We start from the raw sequence: 13,940 nt of genomic DNA on the forward strand, positions 1-13,940 counted from the left end.
GGCAACGCCTCGATTTACAAATTCTCATCCTTGTTTTCAAATCCCTCCATGGCCTCGCCCTTCCCTATCGCTATAACCTCCTCCAGCCCCACAACCCCCTCAGATATCTACACTCCTACAATTCTGCCCTCCTGAGCATCCCTGATTATAATCGCTCAACCATTGGTGGCCGTGCCTTCAGCTGCCTGGGTCCTAAGCTCAGGGACTCCCTCCCTAAACCTCTCCGCCTCTCTACCCCTCTCTCCTCCTTCAAGATGCTCCTTCAAACCTACCCTCTTTGACCAAGTTTTTGGTCATCTGCCCTAATTTCTCTTTATGTGTCAAACTTTGTTTGATAATCGCCCCTGTGAAGTGCCCTGGGATGTTTTGTTACGTTAAAGGCGCTATATAAATACAAGTTGTCATCCTATGGTGTTTATTCACATTTTTTTGGTGCAGCGCGAACGCAGCCGGGAGTCAGGACAACCTGGACAACGAGACGGAGACCGAGTCGGTGGTGTCTTCGCGGAAGGAGCGTCAACGCCGGAAAGAAGGTCACGAGCACGGTGAGTGGTCTCGATCGGGCACATAACACGTGGCGAGGAACAGGGGGCGTGTCCCCGGACCCGAGCCCATGCCCCCGAGGTCTGCCCCCAGACCCAAGGCCCCGCCCGAGCACCCAGCCCCGTCCCCAGACCCGAGCCCACGCCCCAAGATACCGGGGCAGAAAGGTTAAATTCTGAGGCCAAGTTGCATAGGATGAGACTTTTACTCCCTCGAGTATAGAGATTAACGGGTGATAGATGATTGAGGTCTTTAAGATTGAGATGATAGGAATAGTACAATCAAGCAGACGCAGCATGGATTCATGAAGGGGAAATCATGTTTAACTCATTTACTGGAATTCTTTGAGGATATAACGAGCATGGTGGATAGAGGTGTACCGATGGATGTGGTGTATTTAGATTTCCAAAAGGCATTCGATAAGGTGCCACACAAAAGGTTACTGCAGAAGATAGAGGTACGCGGAGTCAGAGGAAATGTATTAGCATGGATAGAGAATTGGCTGGCGAACAGAAAGCAGAGAGTCGGGATAAAGGGGTCCTTTTCGGGTTGGAAATCGGTGGTTAGTGGTGTGCCACAGGGATCGGTGCTGGGACCACAACTGTTTACAATATACATAGATGACCTGGAAGAGGGGACAGAGTGTAGTGTAACAAAATTTGCAGATGACACAATGATTAGTGGGAAAGCGGGTTGTGTAGAGGACACAGAGAGGCTGCAAAGAGATTTAGATAGGTTAAGCGAATGGGCTAAGGTTTGGCAGATGGAATACAATGTCGGAAAGTGTGAGGTCATCCACCTTGGGAAAAAAAACAGTAAAAGGGAATACTATTTGAATGGGGAGAAATTACAACATGCCATGGTGCAGAGGGACCTGGGAGTCCTTGTGCATGAAAAAAAAAAAAAAAACTCTTTTGAGTCCTTGTGCATGAATCGCAAAAAGTTAGTTTGCAGGTGCAGCAGGTAATCAGGAAGGCAAATGGAATGTTGGCCTTCATTGCGAGAGGGATGGAGTACAAAAGCAGGGAGGTCCTGCTGCAACTGTACAGGGTATTGGTAAGGCCGCACCTGGAGTACTGCGTGCAGTTTTGGTCACCTTACTTAAGGAAGGATATACTGGCTTTGGAGGGGGTACAAAGACGATTCACTAGGCTGATTCCGGAGATGAGGGGGTTACCTTATGAGGATAGATTGAGTAGAATGGGTCTTTACTCGTTGGAGTGCAGAAGGATGAGGGGTAATCTTATAGAAACATTTAAAATCATGAAAGGGATAGACAAGATAGAGGCAGAGAGGTTGTTTCCACTGGTCGGGGAGACTAGAACTAGGGGGCACAGCCTCAAAATACGGGGGAGCCAATTTAAAACCGAGTTGAGAAGGAATTTCTTCTCCCAGAGGGTTGTGAATCTGTGGAATTCTCTGCCCAAGGAAGCAGTTGAGGCTAGCTCATTGAATGTATTCAAGTCACAGATAGATTGATTTTTAACCAATAAGGGAATTAAGGGTTACGGGAGAGGGCAGGTAAGTGGAGCTGAGTCCACGGCCAGATCAGCCATGATCTTATTGAATGGCGGAGCAGGCTCGAGGGGCTAGATGGCCTACTCCTGTTACTAATTCTTATGTTATGTTTAAGCTGATTAAAGGAGTTGATAGGGTAGACCGAGGGAAACTATTTCCTCTGGTGGGGGGAGCCTAGAACAAGGGGGAATAACCTTAAAATTAGAGCCAGGCCGTTCAGGAGTGATGTCAGGAAGCACTTCTTCACACAAAGGGCAGTGCAAATCTGGAACTCTCTCGCCCAAGAAGCTGTTGAGGCTGGGGGATCATAGGTACAGCAGGAGGCCATTCAGCCCCTCGAGCCTGTTCTACCATTCAATGAGATCATGGCTGATCTGTGTGCTAACTCCTTTGGCCCATATCCGATAAGGGAATAAAGGGTTATGGGGAGCGGGCAGGGAAGTAGAGCTGAGTCCATGATCAGATCAGCCATGATCGTATTAAATGGCGGAGCAGGCTCGAGGGGCCGTATGGCCTACTCCTGCTCCTATTTCTTATGTTCTTATGTTCTTATCTACCTTAATATCTTTGGTTAACAAAAAGCTATCAATCTGTAATTTAAAATTGATCTAGCATCAATTGCCATTTATGGAAGAGTTTTCCAAACTTCTCCCACACTTTGCGTGTAGAAGTGTTTCTGAATTTCGCTCCTGAAGGGTCTGGCTCTAATTTTTAGTCTATGCCCCTGAGTCCTCGAATCCCCAACCAGCGGAGATAGTTTCTCTCTATCTACCCTATCTGTTCCCCTTAATATCTGGAAAACTTTAATCAGATAATAATATTTATATAGGGCCTCTCATGTCGTAAGGTGTCCCAAGATTTCACAACAATTTTACAACACATTAGATATTGACCATGGAGGGAAAGAGAGAAAAAGCGTGAGCAGGAAGTGTAAAAAGAGGTTAAAGGCTCGGGTCCAAAGCAGCAGCCAAAATATGCAAGCAGATAGACGCAGGCGAAAAAACTAAAAGCAAATATCACCCTTAACCTTCTAAATGCTCGAGAATACAACCCTGGCTTGTGCTGACTCTCCTTGTAATTTAACCCTCAGAGTCCGGGTATCATTCTGGTAAACCTCCACTGCACTCCCTCCAAGGCCAATATATCATTCCTCAGGTGTGGTGTCCAGAACTGCTCACAGTGCTCCAGGTGTGTTCTAACCAGGGCTTTGTACAGCTGCAGCATAACCTCTACCCCCTTGTATTCTAGTCCTCTAGATATAAAGGCCAGCGTTCCATTAGTCTTTTAGATTAGTTGACATTTTCAAAACTACGATTGATAGATTTTTGTTAGGCAAGGGTATCACTGACCATGGAATTCAGGAGGGTAGGTGGCGTTACGATACAGATCAGCCATGATCTCACTGAATGGTGGAACGGGGCCGAGGGGCTGAATGGCCTGCTCCTGTTCCTATGACCCGACAAGCCACTTTGCTGTGGGAGCTTGCTGTGCGCAAATTGGCCGCCGCGTTTCCCACATTACAACAGTGACTACACATCAAAAAGTGCTTCATTGGCTGTAAAGCGCGCTGGGACGTCCTGAGGTTGCGAAAGGCGCTATAGAAATGCAAGTATTTTCTTTCTATCTAATCCAGGGTCACTGATAACTTTTACAGCTCCCCAAGTGCTGTCATGACTGAGATAGAATCACAGAATAGTACGGCGCAGAAGGAGGCCATTCGGCCCGTCGATTCTGCGCCGGCTCTTTCGAAGAGCAATCCAGTCAGTCCCACTCCCTCCGCTAATTCCCCATATCCATGCAATTTTTTCTCTTTCAAATACTTATCCAATTCCCTTTTGAAGGCTACTATTGAATCTGCCTCCACCATCCTCCCAGACAGTGTATTCCAGATTCCGAGCCACTCGCTGCGTAAAAATGTTTTTCCTCATGTCGCCTCTGGTTCTTCTGCCAATCACCTGAAACCTGTGCCCTCTGGTTCTCGGCCCTTCAGCCTTTGGAAACATTATTTACTGTGTTTAAATCCCTCGTGTGATCTCCTCAGCACAATCTGACGGTATTTGTTGATCTACCAGCCTCCTCCCGGTCTGTTCAGCACCATTGCTCGCTGACTTTGTGCGAATCAGGTTAATAACACCGACGGCAATTCGCGCAAACACTGACCCCTCTCCCTGCAGTGTATTCCAGCCTGTAACTCGGCAGGTGACTTCTCCCGTGTACCTTGTGTTGCGTTCCCTGGTGTTTGTGCAGCTCTCAGGGAGGGAGGGAGGTGAGTCGATGTGACAGGTTTATTGGCCCAGGACTGTTGTTTTGTGGCCTCCGCTGGCTTGTGTGAGCCCATCACCAGGGAAAGGGTCAATGTCACTGGCTCCACTTACAGCTCAGAGCAGAGAGAGACTTGTTCTCACATTAATAACTGAGGGGGAGGCGAGCCAACTCCAGCCTCTTGCCTCTCACTAACATGGTTTCATAATAAATGTAACGAGTTAGATCTTTGCTCCTCGCTGATCCCCTTTAACCCCCTCGCTTATCCCCTTTAATCCCCTCGCTTGTCCACTTTAACCCCCTAGCTTGTCCCCTTTAACCTCCTCGCTTATCCCCCCCACGCCCTCGCTTGTCCCCTTTAACCCCCTCGCTTATCCCCTTTAATCCCCTCGCTTGTCCACTTTAACCCCCCTCGCTTATCCCCTTTAACCCCCTCGCTTGTCCCCTTTAACCCCCTCGCTTGTCCCCTTTAACCTCCTCGCGTATCCCCTCACCCCTTCGCTTGTCCCCTTTAACCCCTTCGCTTGTCCCCTTTAACCCCCTCGCTTATCCCCTCCACCCCCTCGCTTGTCCCCTTTAACCCCTTCGCTTGTTCCCTTTAACATCCTCGCTTATCCCCCCCACCCCCTCGCTTGTGCCCTTTAACCCCCTCGCTTACCCCCTACCCCCTCGCGTATCCCCCCACCCCTTCGCTTATCCCCTTCCCATGATGTGTCGCTAGATAGTGATCAGGAGCAGGAACCCTGGTGTTTTTCTTATCTCTCCCTGAGGCTATTATTAATTCCCCCTATCACTGCTCCTGCTGGGACTGGCTAAGTCAGCCCAGCCCAGGAATTGGACCCAGGACCTGCTTGGTCTCTGTAGCCCAGTGCAGCCTGACTTAAATATTATGCGAGAGAAAAGAAAGAAAGACTTGCATTTCTATAGTATCTTTCATGACCGTCGGACATCTCAAAGCCAATGAAGTAATTTGAAGTGTAGTCACTGTTGTAACATAGGAAACATGACAGCCAATTTGCGCACAGCAAGCTCCCACAAATGGCAATGTGATAATGACCAGTTAATCTGTTTTTTAGTGATGTTGATTGATGGATAAATGTTGTCCAGGACACCGGTATAACTCCTCTACTCTTCTTCGAAATAGTACCATGGGATCTTTTACATCTACCTGAGGGCCTCAGTTTAACTCCTCATCCGAAAGATGGCACTTCGGCGGAAACTGCCCCGCAAGGTTGCCGCGAGCGATGTCAGCGCCAGCCACGCGGGTCGCGAACCAGGCCAACCTCCGCTCGCGGGGCCAAAGTTAAAGGGGACCTGCGCTGCACTGGCCATTTTGGCCGACTGACCGATCGGTCCGTCCGGGTTCTCCGTGGAGTGGTCTGGGCTGTGGCCTCGATCCCACGCCGCCCTGGGGCCCTGCGGACCTTGAACAGAATTGGAGGGGGCGTTGAAATACATCAGCGCTACGCGGAATCTCGCCCGGGTAGTGCCACGGATACCGCCCCAGCAGGAAGTGGAGCGCGCGGCATTGCTCTCCACTTCCTGTGAGAGGCGGTAACCCCAATTTCGCAGTCGGGGCGGGGATTTCCGCGCTGGGCACGGTATGCCCCTCCCCCACTGGGGTGCCGCCCCCAAACAGGGCTGGGGAATTTCTCCTCCCTTGATCCTTGTTCAGAGAGAAGTGCCTCAAACATGAGCCGTTCAGTCTTTCGAGGGCATCACGTTGGGGGTCTTTAGGTTTTGCAGCAGAAGCATTAGGCTGCCAACATTGTATAATTGCCGCTTAACTATCAATTAACAAGTCTTTTGCCGTGTCATATTCCACACCAGCTTTTCCTGGCAGTGAAGATCCCAGAGTGTTCATCCGTAGATACCAGCAATTGGCAGGCCAGACGCTCCCGAGTAGCTGAAATGGTATCTCCTGCCAGCGGGGAACCAGACCCCAGCTGATGATAATTTGCTTAAGGCGAGGTTTAACCCTTTCAATGCAGAAATTTATTCCATGTACAGGCAACTCTCGATTATCTGGGTCCCTTGGGGATTGGGCTATGCCGGGTAAACGATTTCTCTGTTAGAGCGATTGACATTCTAAAGTTAAAACCCGATGCCTTCCCAGGCCGAAAGGACTCCGAACGCGCCGGCCCGATGCCTTCCCGGGATGAAATTTTAATTCCCGTTGCAATGGTTTCCCGTTGGATCCGTGTGCGGATAATCGAGAGTTGCCTGTATTCGGTTTTCTTGTGCCAGTTTTGTCCTCGCCCCCACCTCTGGGTGCTGCGCATTGCTCGATCAGCGCTCTGCAATACCTCACTGACCATCTCTCCCATTGGTCAACAGGCTTCCATTGGAGGCTGAGCTCCCATTGGTCACTGGGCTCCCCCCGCTCTCTCTCTCCCCCCCCCCGCGCTCTGCCCCTCTCCCCCCCCACCCTCCGCCGCCGCTCTCCCCCCTCCGCTCTCTCCCCCCCCCGCTCTCTCCCCCCCCCGTGCTCTGCCCCTCTCCCCACCCGCCACTGCTCTCCCCCCCCCCGCTCTCTCTCCCCCCCCACTCTCCCCCTCCAGTCTCTCCCCCCCCACCCCCCCCGCTCTCTCCCCCCCCCGCCACTGCTCTCCCCCCCCCGCTCTCTCTCCCCCCCGCCCCCGCGCTCTGCCCCTCTCCCCCCCCACCCCCCGCCACCGCTCTCCCCCCTCCGCTCTCTCCCCCCCCCGCTCTCTCCCCCTCCCGCTGCTCCCCCTTGCTCTCTCTCCTCCCCCGCTGCTCCCCCCCCGCCCTGCTCTCTCCCCCCCCCCGCGCTCTGCCCTTCTCCCCCCCCACCCCCCGCCGCCGCTCTCCCCCCTCCGCTCTCTCCCCCCCCCCGCTCTCTCCCCCCCCCCGCGCTCTGCTCCTCTCCCCCCCCACCCCCCACCGCCGCTCTCCCCCCTCCGCTCTCTCCCCCACCCCCCCGCGCTCTGCCCCTCTCCCCCCCGCCACTGCTCTCCCCCCCCCACCCGCGCTCTGCCCCTCTCCCCCCACACCCCCCGCCACTGCTCTCCCCCCCCCGCTCTCTCTCCCCCCCCCACTCTCTCTCCCCCCCCACTCTCCCCCCCCCAGTCTCTCCCCCCCCACCCCCCCCCCGCTCTCTCCCCCCCCGCCCCGCTGCTCCCTCTTGCTCTCTCCCCCTCCCCCTCGCTCTCTCCTCCCCCGCTGCTCCCCCCACCGCCCTGCTCTCTCTCCGCCCCCCCCCCCCCCCCCCACCGTTCTCCCCCCCGAGCCTACTCTCTCTGCCCTCCACACAGGCACACAGGGGTATTGGGACAGTGATCAGGCGCAGGGACACATGTTGACTCAGCCGCCTCCGATAACTCACCCCAGACTGGGCATCAAACGGAGAATGTGTAGAACGAGCGTTGTAGTTGCTGACACACTACAGGGGAGTCATCGCCAGCTGACGCGGGACATGTGACGCAGGTAGTCGAGACGAGGGTGAGTGGGGACTTACCCCATTTACATGTCACCTTCCCAGACCGGGTTTCCTGCTGCTCCTAACCTCGTGCCTCTTGCTCCCGCTGCCGTGCACCAGTGTCGCTGACTCTGTCCATAACTTGTTTTAGATTCAGATTGTTTAATGTTTTGCTGGTGACAGGCGCCCCCGCGGGCTAAACTGAGCTCTATTGATAAGGCAATTAAGTTGAAGCCTTGGGGAGGACAGGATTCCCAGACATACTGTCAAGCCTGGGAGAGCAGGGCCAGGGCTTGGCTGCTCCACTTGCACTTCAAAGCCCTCGCACTCCGTAATGACGGAGGATTGATTTTGTCCAGGCAGAGTTAAGATGAAGCATCTCACTGTAACCTAATAGTTGGCTAACTCCACCTATAGCCTGCGTTCCTCCAATTCTGGCCCCTTGTGCATAGCCCCGACTTCTATTGTCCCAACATTGGCTTCAGCCTTCAGCCATCTAGGCCCCAAGCTCTGGAATTCCCTCCCTAAACCTCTCCGCCTCTCTCTCTTCTTTATTTAAACCTGCCTGTTTCACAAAGCTTTTGGTCTCCTGCCCTAATATCTCCTTATGTGGTTCAGTATGAATTTTTATCCGCTAACGCTCCTGTGAAGTGCCTTGGGACATCTTACTACGATAAAGGCGCTATATAAATGCAAGTTACTGTTGAAGAGGCTGTTGGGTGCTGCACTTTAATTGGCAACACTCGTCTTGCCGTAAGTATGAGGCCCCAGTCCAGGACTAGGCTGACCCTGCAGTGCAGCACCGAGGGAGTGCTGCCTTGCTGGAGGTGCTGTCCTTCAGATAAGACATTATATTGAGCTCCATCTACCTGTTCAGGTGGATGGTAAAGATCCCACAGCATTATTTCACTGTGTACAATTTTGGTCTCCTTATTTAAGAACATAACAACACAAGAATTAGGAACAGGAGTAGGCCATCTAGCCCCTCGAGCCTGCTCCGCCATTCAACAAGATCATGGCTGATCTGGCCGTGGACTCAGCTCCACTTACCCGCCCGCTCCCCGTAACCCTTAATTCCCTTATTGCTTAAAAATCTATCTATCTGTGACTTGAATACATTCAATGAGCTAGCCTCAACTGCTTCCCTGGGCAGAGAATTCCACAGATTCCCAACCCTCTGGGAGAAGAAATTCCTTCACAACTCGGTTTTAAATTGGCTCCCCCGTATTTTGAGGCTGTGCCCCCTAGTTCTAGTCTCCCCGACCAGTGGAAACAATCTCTCTGCCTCTATCTTGTCTATCCCTTTCATTATTTTAAATGTTTCTATAAGATCACCCCTCATCCTTCGGAACTCCAACAAGTAAAGACCCAGTCTACTCAATCTATCCTCATAAGGTAACCCCCTCATCTCCGGAATCAGCCTCGTGAATCGTATCTGTACCCCCTCCAAAGCTAGTATATCCTTCCTTAAGTAAGGTGACCAAAATTGCACGCAGTACTCCAGGTGTGGCCTCACCAATACCCTATACAGTTGCAGAAGGACCTCCCTGCATTTGTACTCCATCCCTCTCGCAATGAAGGCCAACATTCCATTCGCCTTCCTGATTACCTGCTGCACCTGCAAACTAACTCTTTGGGATTCATGCACAAGGACCCCCAGGTCCCTTTGCACCGCTGCATGTTGTAATTTCTCCCCATTCAAATAATATTCCCTTTTACTTTTTTTTCCCCCCCAAGGTGGATGACCTCACACTTTCCGACATTGTATTCCATCTGCCAAACCTCAGCCCATTCGCTTAACCTATCTAAATCTCTTTGCAGCCTCTCTGTGTCCTCTACACAACCCGCTTTCCCACTAAGAAGGGATATACTTGCATTGCAGGCAGTTCAGAGAAGGTTCATGAGGTTGATTCCTAAGATGAGGGGGCTGTCTTATGAAGATAGGTTGAACAGGTTGGGCCTATACTCATTGGAGTTTAGAAGAATGAGAGGTGATCTTATTGAAACATATAAGATTCTGAGGGTGCTTGACAGTGTAGATGCAGAGAAGATGTTTCCTCTCATGGGAGAATCTAGAACTAGGGAGCATAATCTCAGAATAAATGGCCGTCCATTTAAAACAGAGATGAGGAGGAATTTCTTCTCTCAGAGGGTCGTGAATCCTTGGAATTCTCTACCCAGGGAGCTGTGGAGGCTGGGTCATTGAATATATTTAAGGTGGAGATAGACAAATTTTTGAACATTAAGGGAGTGAAGGGTCATGGGGAGCGGGCAGGGAAGTGGAGCTGAGTCCATGATCAGATCAGCCATGATCTTATTGAATGGTGAAGCAGGCTCAAGGTGCCGAATGGCCTACTCCTGCTCCTATTTCTTATGTTATGTTCAAGGATAAGCAGGGCTGACTGCCTCCTTCTTTGTCACTGCTCTCCTACATATGGATGTAATCGACACACTCGGGCGTTACGGATTGAGTTACATGGCCCCTGAGTGGCGGGTTTACTGTGTGAAAGAGTCGATGCTTGACTGAGTCCAGTTTGCACAGGGCCAGATACACGATTAAGAAGAAGTGAAAGATTTACAGAGTTCACCTCCAAGGTCATCGAGGCATCACAGTGCTGGCTCCTGACAGTTACATGCTGCTCACAGCCCCTGGCCCACCGCTGACCCAGGCTTGGGGAGTGGGTCTGATGTGAAAACAAGTGCTGCAGCTGTTTGTCTGAGTAGAAAGTACAATCTGTTCAATTTAAACTCTGTCTTAATGGCAGAGACTTGAGCAGCAAATCTACCCTGACACTCCAGCGCAGTACGGAGGGAGAGCTGCACTGTCGGAGGGGCAGTACTGAGGGAGCGCTGCACTGTCGGAGGGGCAGTACTGAGGGAGCGCTGCACTGTCAGAGGGGCAGTACTGAGGGAGCGCTGCACTGTCGGAGGGGCAGTACTGAGGGAGTGCTCTCTGTCGGAGGGGCAGTACTGAGGGAGCGCTACACTGTTGAAGGGTCAGTACTGAGGGAGCGCTGCACTGTCGGAGGGGCAGTACTGAGGGAACACTGCACTGTCAGAGGGGCAGCACTGAGGGAGCGCTGCACTGTCGGAGGGGCAGTACAGAGGGAGTGCTCTCTGTCGGAGGGGCAGTACTGAGGGAGCGCTACACTGTCGGAGGGTCAGTACTGAGGGAGCGCTGCAATGTCGTAGGGAGTACTGAGGGAGCGCTGCACTGTTGGAGGGGCAGTACTGAGGGAGAGCTGCACTGTCAGAGGATAAGTACTGAGGGAGCGCTGCACTGTCGGAGGGGCAGTACTGAGGGAGCGCCGCACTGTCGGAGGGGCAGGACTGAGGGAGCGCCGCACTGTCGGAGGGGCAGTACTGGGGGAGAGCTGCACTGTCGGAGGGGCAGTACTGAGGGAGCGCCGCACTGTCGGAGGGTCAGTACTGAGGGAGCGCTGCACTGTCGGAGGGGCAGTACTGAGGGAGCGCCGCACTGTCGGAGGGACTGTACTTAGGGAGCGGCGCACTGTCGGAGCGGCAGTACTGAGGGAGCGCTGCACTGTCGGAGGGGCAGTACTGAGGGAGTGCTGCACTGTCGGAGGGTCAGTACTGAGGGAGCACTGCACTGTTGAAGGTGCAGTCTTTCAGATAAGATGTTACACCAAGGCCCCGTCTGCTCTCTCAGGTGGACATAAAAGATCCCATGGCACTATTTGAAGAAGAGCAGGGGAGTTCACCCGGGTTCCTGGAAAATATTCATCCCTCAATCAACATAACAAAAAGAGATTATCTGGACATTATCACATTGCTGTTTGTGGGAGCTTGCTGTGCGCAAATTAACTGCCATGCTTCCTACATTATAACAGTGACTACACTCCAAAAGTACTTCATTGGCACTTTGTGAAGCACTTTGGGATGTCCTGAGGTGATGAACGGGGCTATATAAATACAAGTCTTTCGTTCTTTCTCTTAATCATAGAAATTGATGGCACAGAAGGAGGCCATTTGGCCCATCCTGTCTGTGCTGGCCAAAAAAGAGCCACCCAGCCTAATCCCACTTTCCAGCTCTTGGTCTGTAGGCCTGTAGGTTACGGCTCTTCAAGTGCACATCCAAGTTTGAAATGTGGTGAGGGTTTCTGCCTCTCCCCCTTTCAGGCAGTGAGTTCCAGACCCCCACCACCCTCTGGGTGAAAAATGGTCTCCTCAACTCCCCTCTAATCCTTCTGCCAATTACTTTAAATCTATGACACCTGGTTGTTGACCCATCTGTTAGGGGAAATAGGTCCTTCCCATCTACCCTATCCCTAGGCCCTAGGCCCCTCATAATTTTATACGCCTCAATTAAGTCCTCAATTCAGCCTCCTCTGTTCCAAAGAAAACAACTCCAGCCTATCCAAACTTTCCTCATAGCTCAAATTCTCCAGTCTAGGCAACATCCTCGTAAATCTCCTCTGTAGCCTCTCTAGTGCAATCACATCTTTCCTGTAATGTGGTGACCAGAACTGCACGCAGTACTCTAGCTGTGGCCTAACTAGTGTTTTGTACAGTTTGAGCATAACCTCTCTGCTCTTATGTTCTCTGCCTCGGCTAATAAAGGCAAGTATCCGTATGGAATGTATTACTGCAGACGTGTAGCGAGCCATGCAAACCATTAGTTACAGGTCCAGTCCCTGGTCTGTCCTGGGTTCGTTGGCCTCAGTTGGAATGGTGATCGGGGTGTTGCAGTCGGTCGTGGTATCCCTGGATCAGGAGAAGGGGGCAGTCAGTCAAGAGTTCCAGCTCGTGATGGTTATCCAGTGATCCCAAATGTGCATGTATTTGTGTGAGGATGTCTGGTGAGAACATGCCTCGACTCAGCTGTAATGTCCCCCACAGTGGGATGCCCTGTGGATATTCAACTTTTAGGCTGGTACATGAGGAATGACCACTTGTCTGAGATATCGGAGAATGGGTGGGCAGTGCCAAGAATTGGCTGCTCACATCCACTGCCCATGTGTTCCGTGGAGTGCGTTGTTCATCACAAGCACGTCACCCGGTTGATCAGGCAGTATGGGATCGAACTTGGCCATCCAATAACTTACACATCCAAAAATCACTGGAAAAAAGAAAGACTTGCATTTATATAGTGCCTTTCACAACCACTGGACGTCCCAAAGTGCTTTACAGCCAATGAAGTACCTTTTGGAGTGTAGTCACTGTTGTAATGTAGAAAACACAGCAAGCTCCCACAAACAGCAATGTGATAATGACCAGCTAATCTGTTTTTGTTGTGTTGATTGAGGGATAAATATTGGCCAGGACACCAGGGATAACACCCCTGCTCTTCTTTGAAATACTGGCCATGGGATCTTTTACATCCACCTGAGAGAGCGGACAAGGCCTAGGTTTAACATGTCATCCGAAAGACAACACCTCCGACAGTGCAGCACTCCCTCAGCACTGCACTGGAGTATCAGCCTGGATTTTTGTGCTCAAGTCACTGGAGTGGGACTTGAACCCACAACCTTCTGACTCAGAGGTGAGAGTGCTACCCACTGAGCCATGGCTGACACAGTGGGAGCAGATTCAATAGTCATTTTCAAAAGGAAATTGGATATATACTTGAAAAGGAAACAATTATGAGGCTATGGGGAAACAGCAGCGGGGAGGGGGAGGGGGGGACTAATTGGATAGCTCTTTCAAAGATTGGCCGAGTGGCCTCCTTGTGCAGTATGTATTGTGTTCCTAACACAGATGAGGCTGCACACAGGGAGGTTAAAGTAACAGTGACCTCAGTCTTTATTAAGACACTCCAGAGTGAGGAATAGGCCTTAGGGGCCGCCTTATATACAGTGCTCCCAAGGAATGCTGGGATCCCTTGGGACTTCAGGGGATGAGCTCCCTGGTGGCGGAACATGGGAGTGCATGCTTTACAGATACACAACATCACTCCCCCCGCACCCCCCAAAGTCAAAGTGAAAACTATTTACAAGATGAGGCGGTCGGGAGCCTTTCTTTCCCTGGTGGACCGCCTCGGTACAAATGTCTGTTCTGGTGTGTTGGCTGTGCCCTCACTGGGCTGGCGTGTTGTTGGCCCTGCAGGGCTGCTGGGTGAGCCTGGCCTTGCTGGGCTGTTGGGCGTGATGGGTTCGATTTCCTGGTCCGGGATGGTGTCGTTGATCCTTTGAGTGTGTGTTGTGGGCTCGAAAAAGGT

General features: G+C 51.9%; 1 protein-coding gene across 1 annotated transcript in view; it reads left to right on the plus strand.

Moving 5' to 3' along the window:
* Positions 1-13,940, plus strand: part of LOC139266022 (segment polarity protein dishevelled homolog DVL-3) — a 205,149-nt gene that overhangs the window by 109,043 nt on the left and 82,166 nt on the right. The window contains exon 4 of the mRNA XM_070883789.1: positions 439-545. Within this exon, the coding sequence (XP_070739890.1) occupies positions 439-545 (107 nt within the window). The remainder of the gene's footprint in view (positions 1-438; positions 546-13,940) is intronic.

This window comes from Pristiophorus japonicus, chromosome 6 (genome assembly GCF_044704955.1).
Source record: "Pristiophorus japonicus isolate sPriJap1 chromosome 6, sPriJap1.hap1, whole genome shotgun sequence".
NCBI classification, from domain to species: Eukaryota; Metazoa; Chordata; class Chondrichthyes; family Pristiophoridae; genus Pristiophorus; species Pristiophorus japonicus.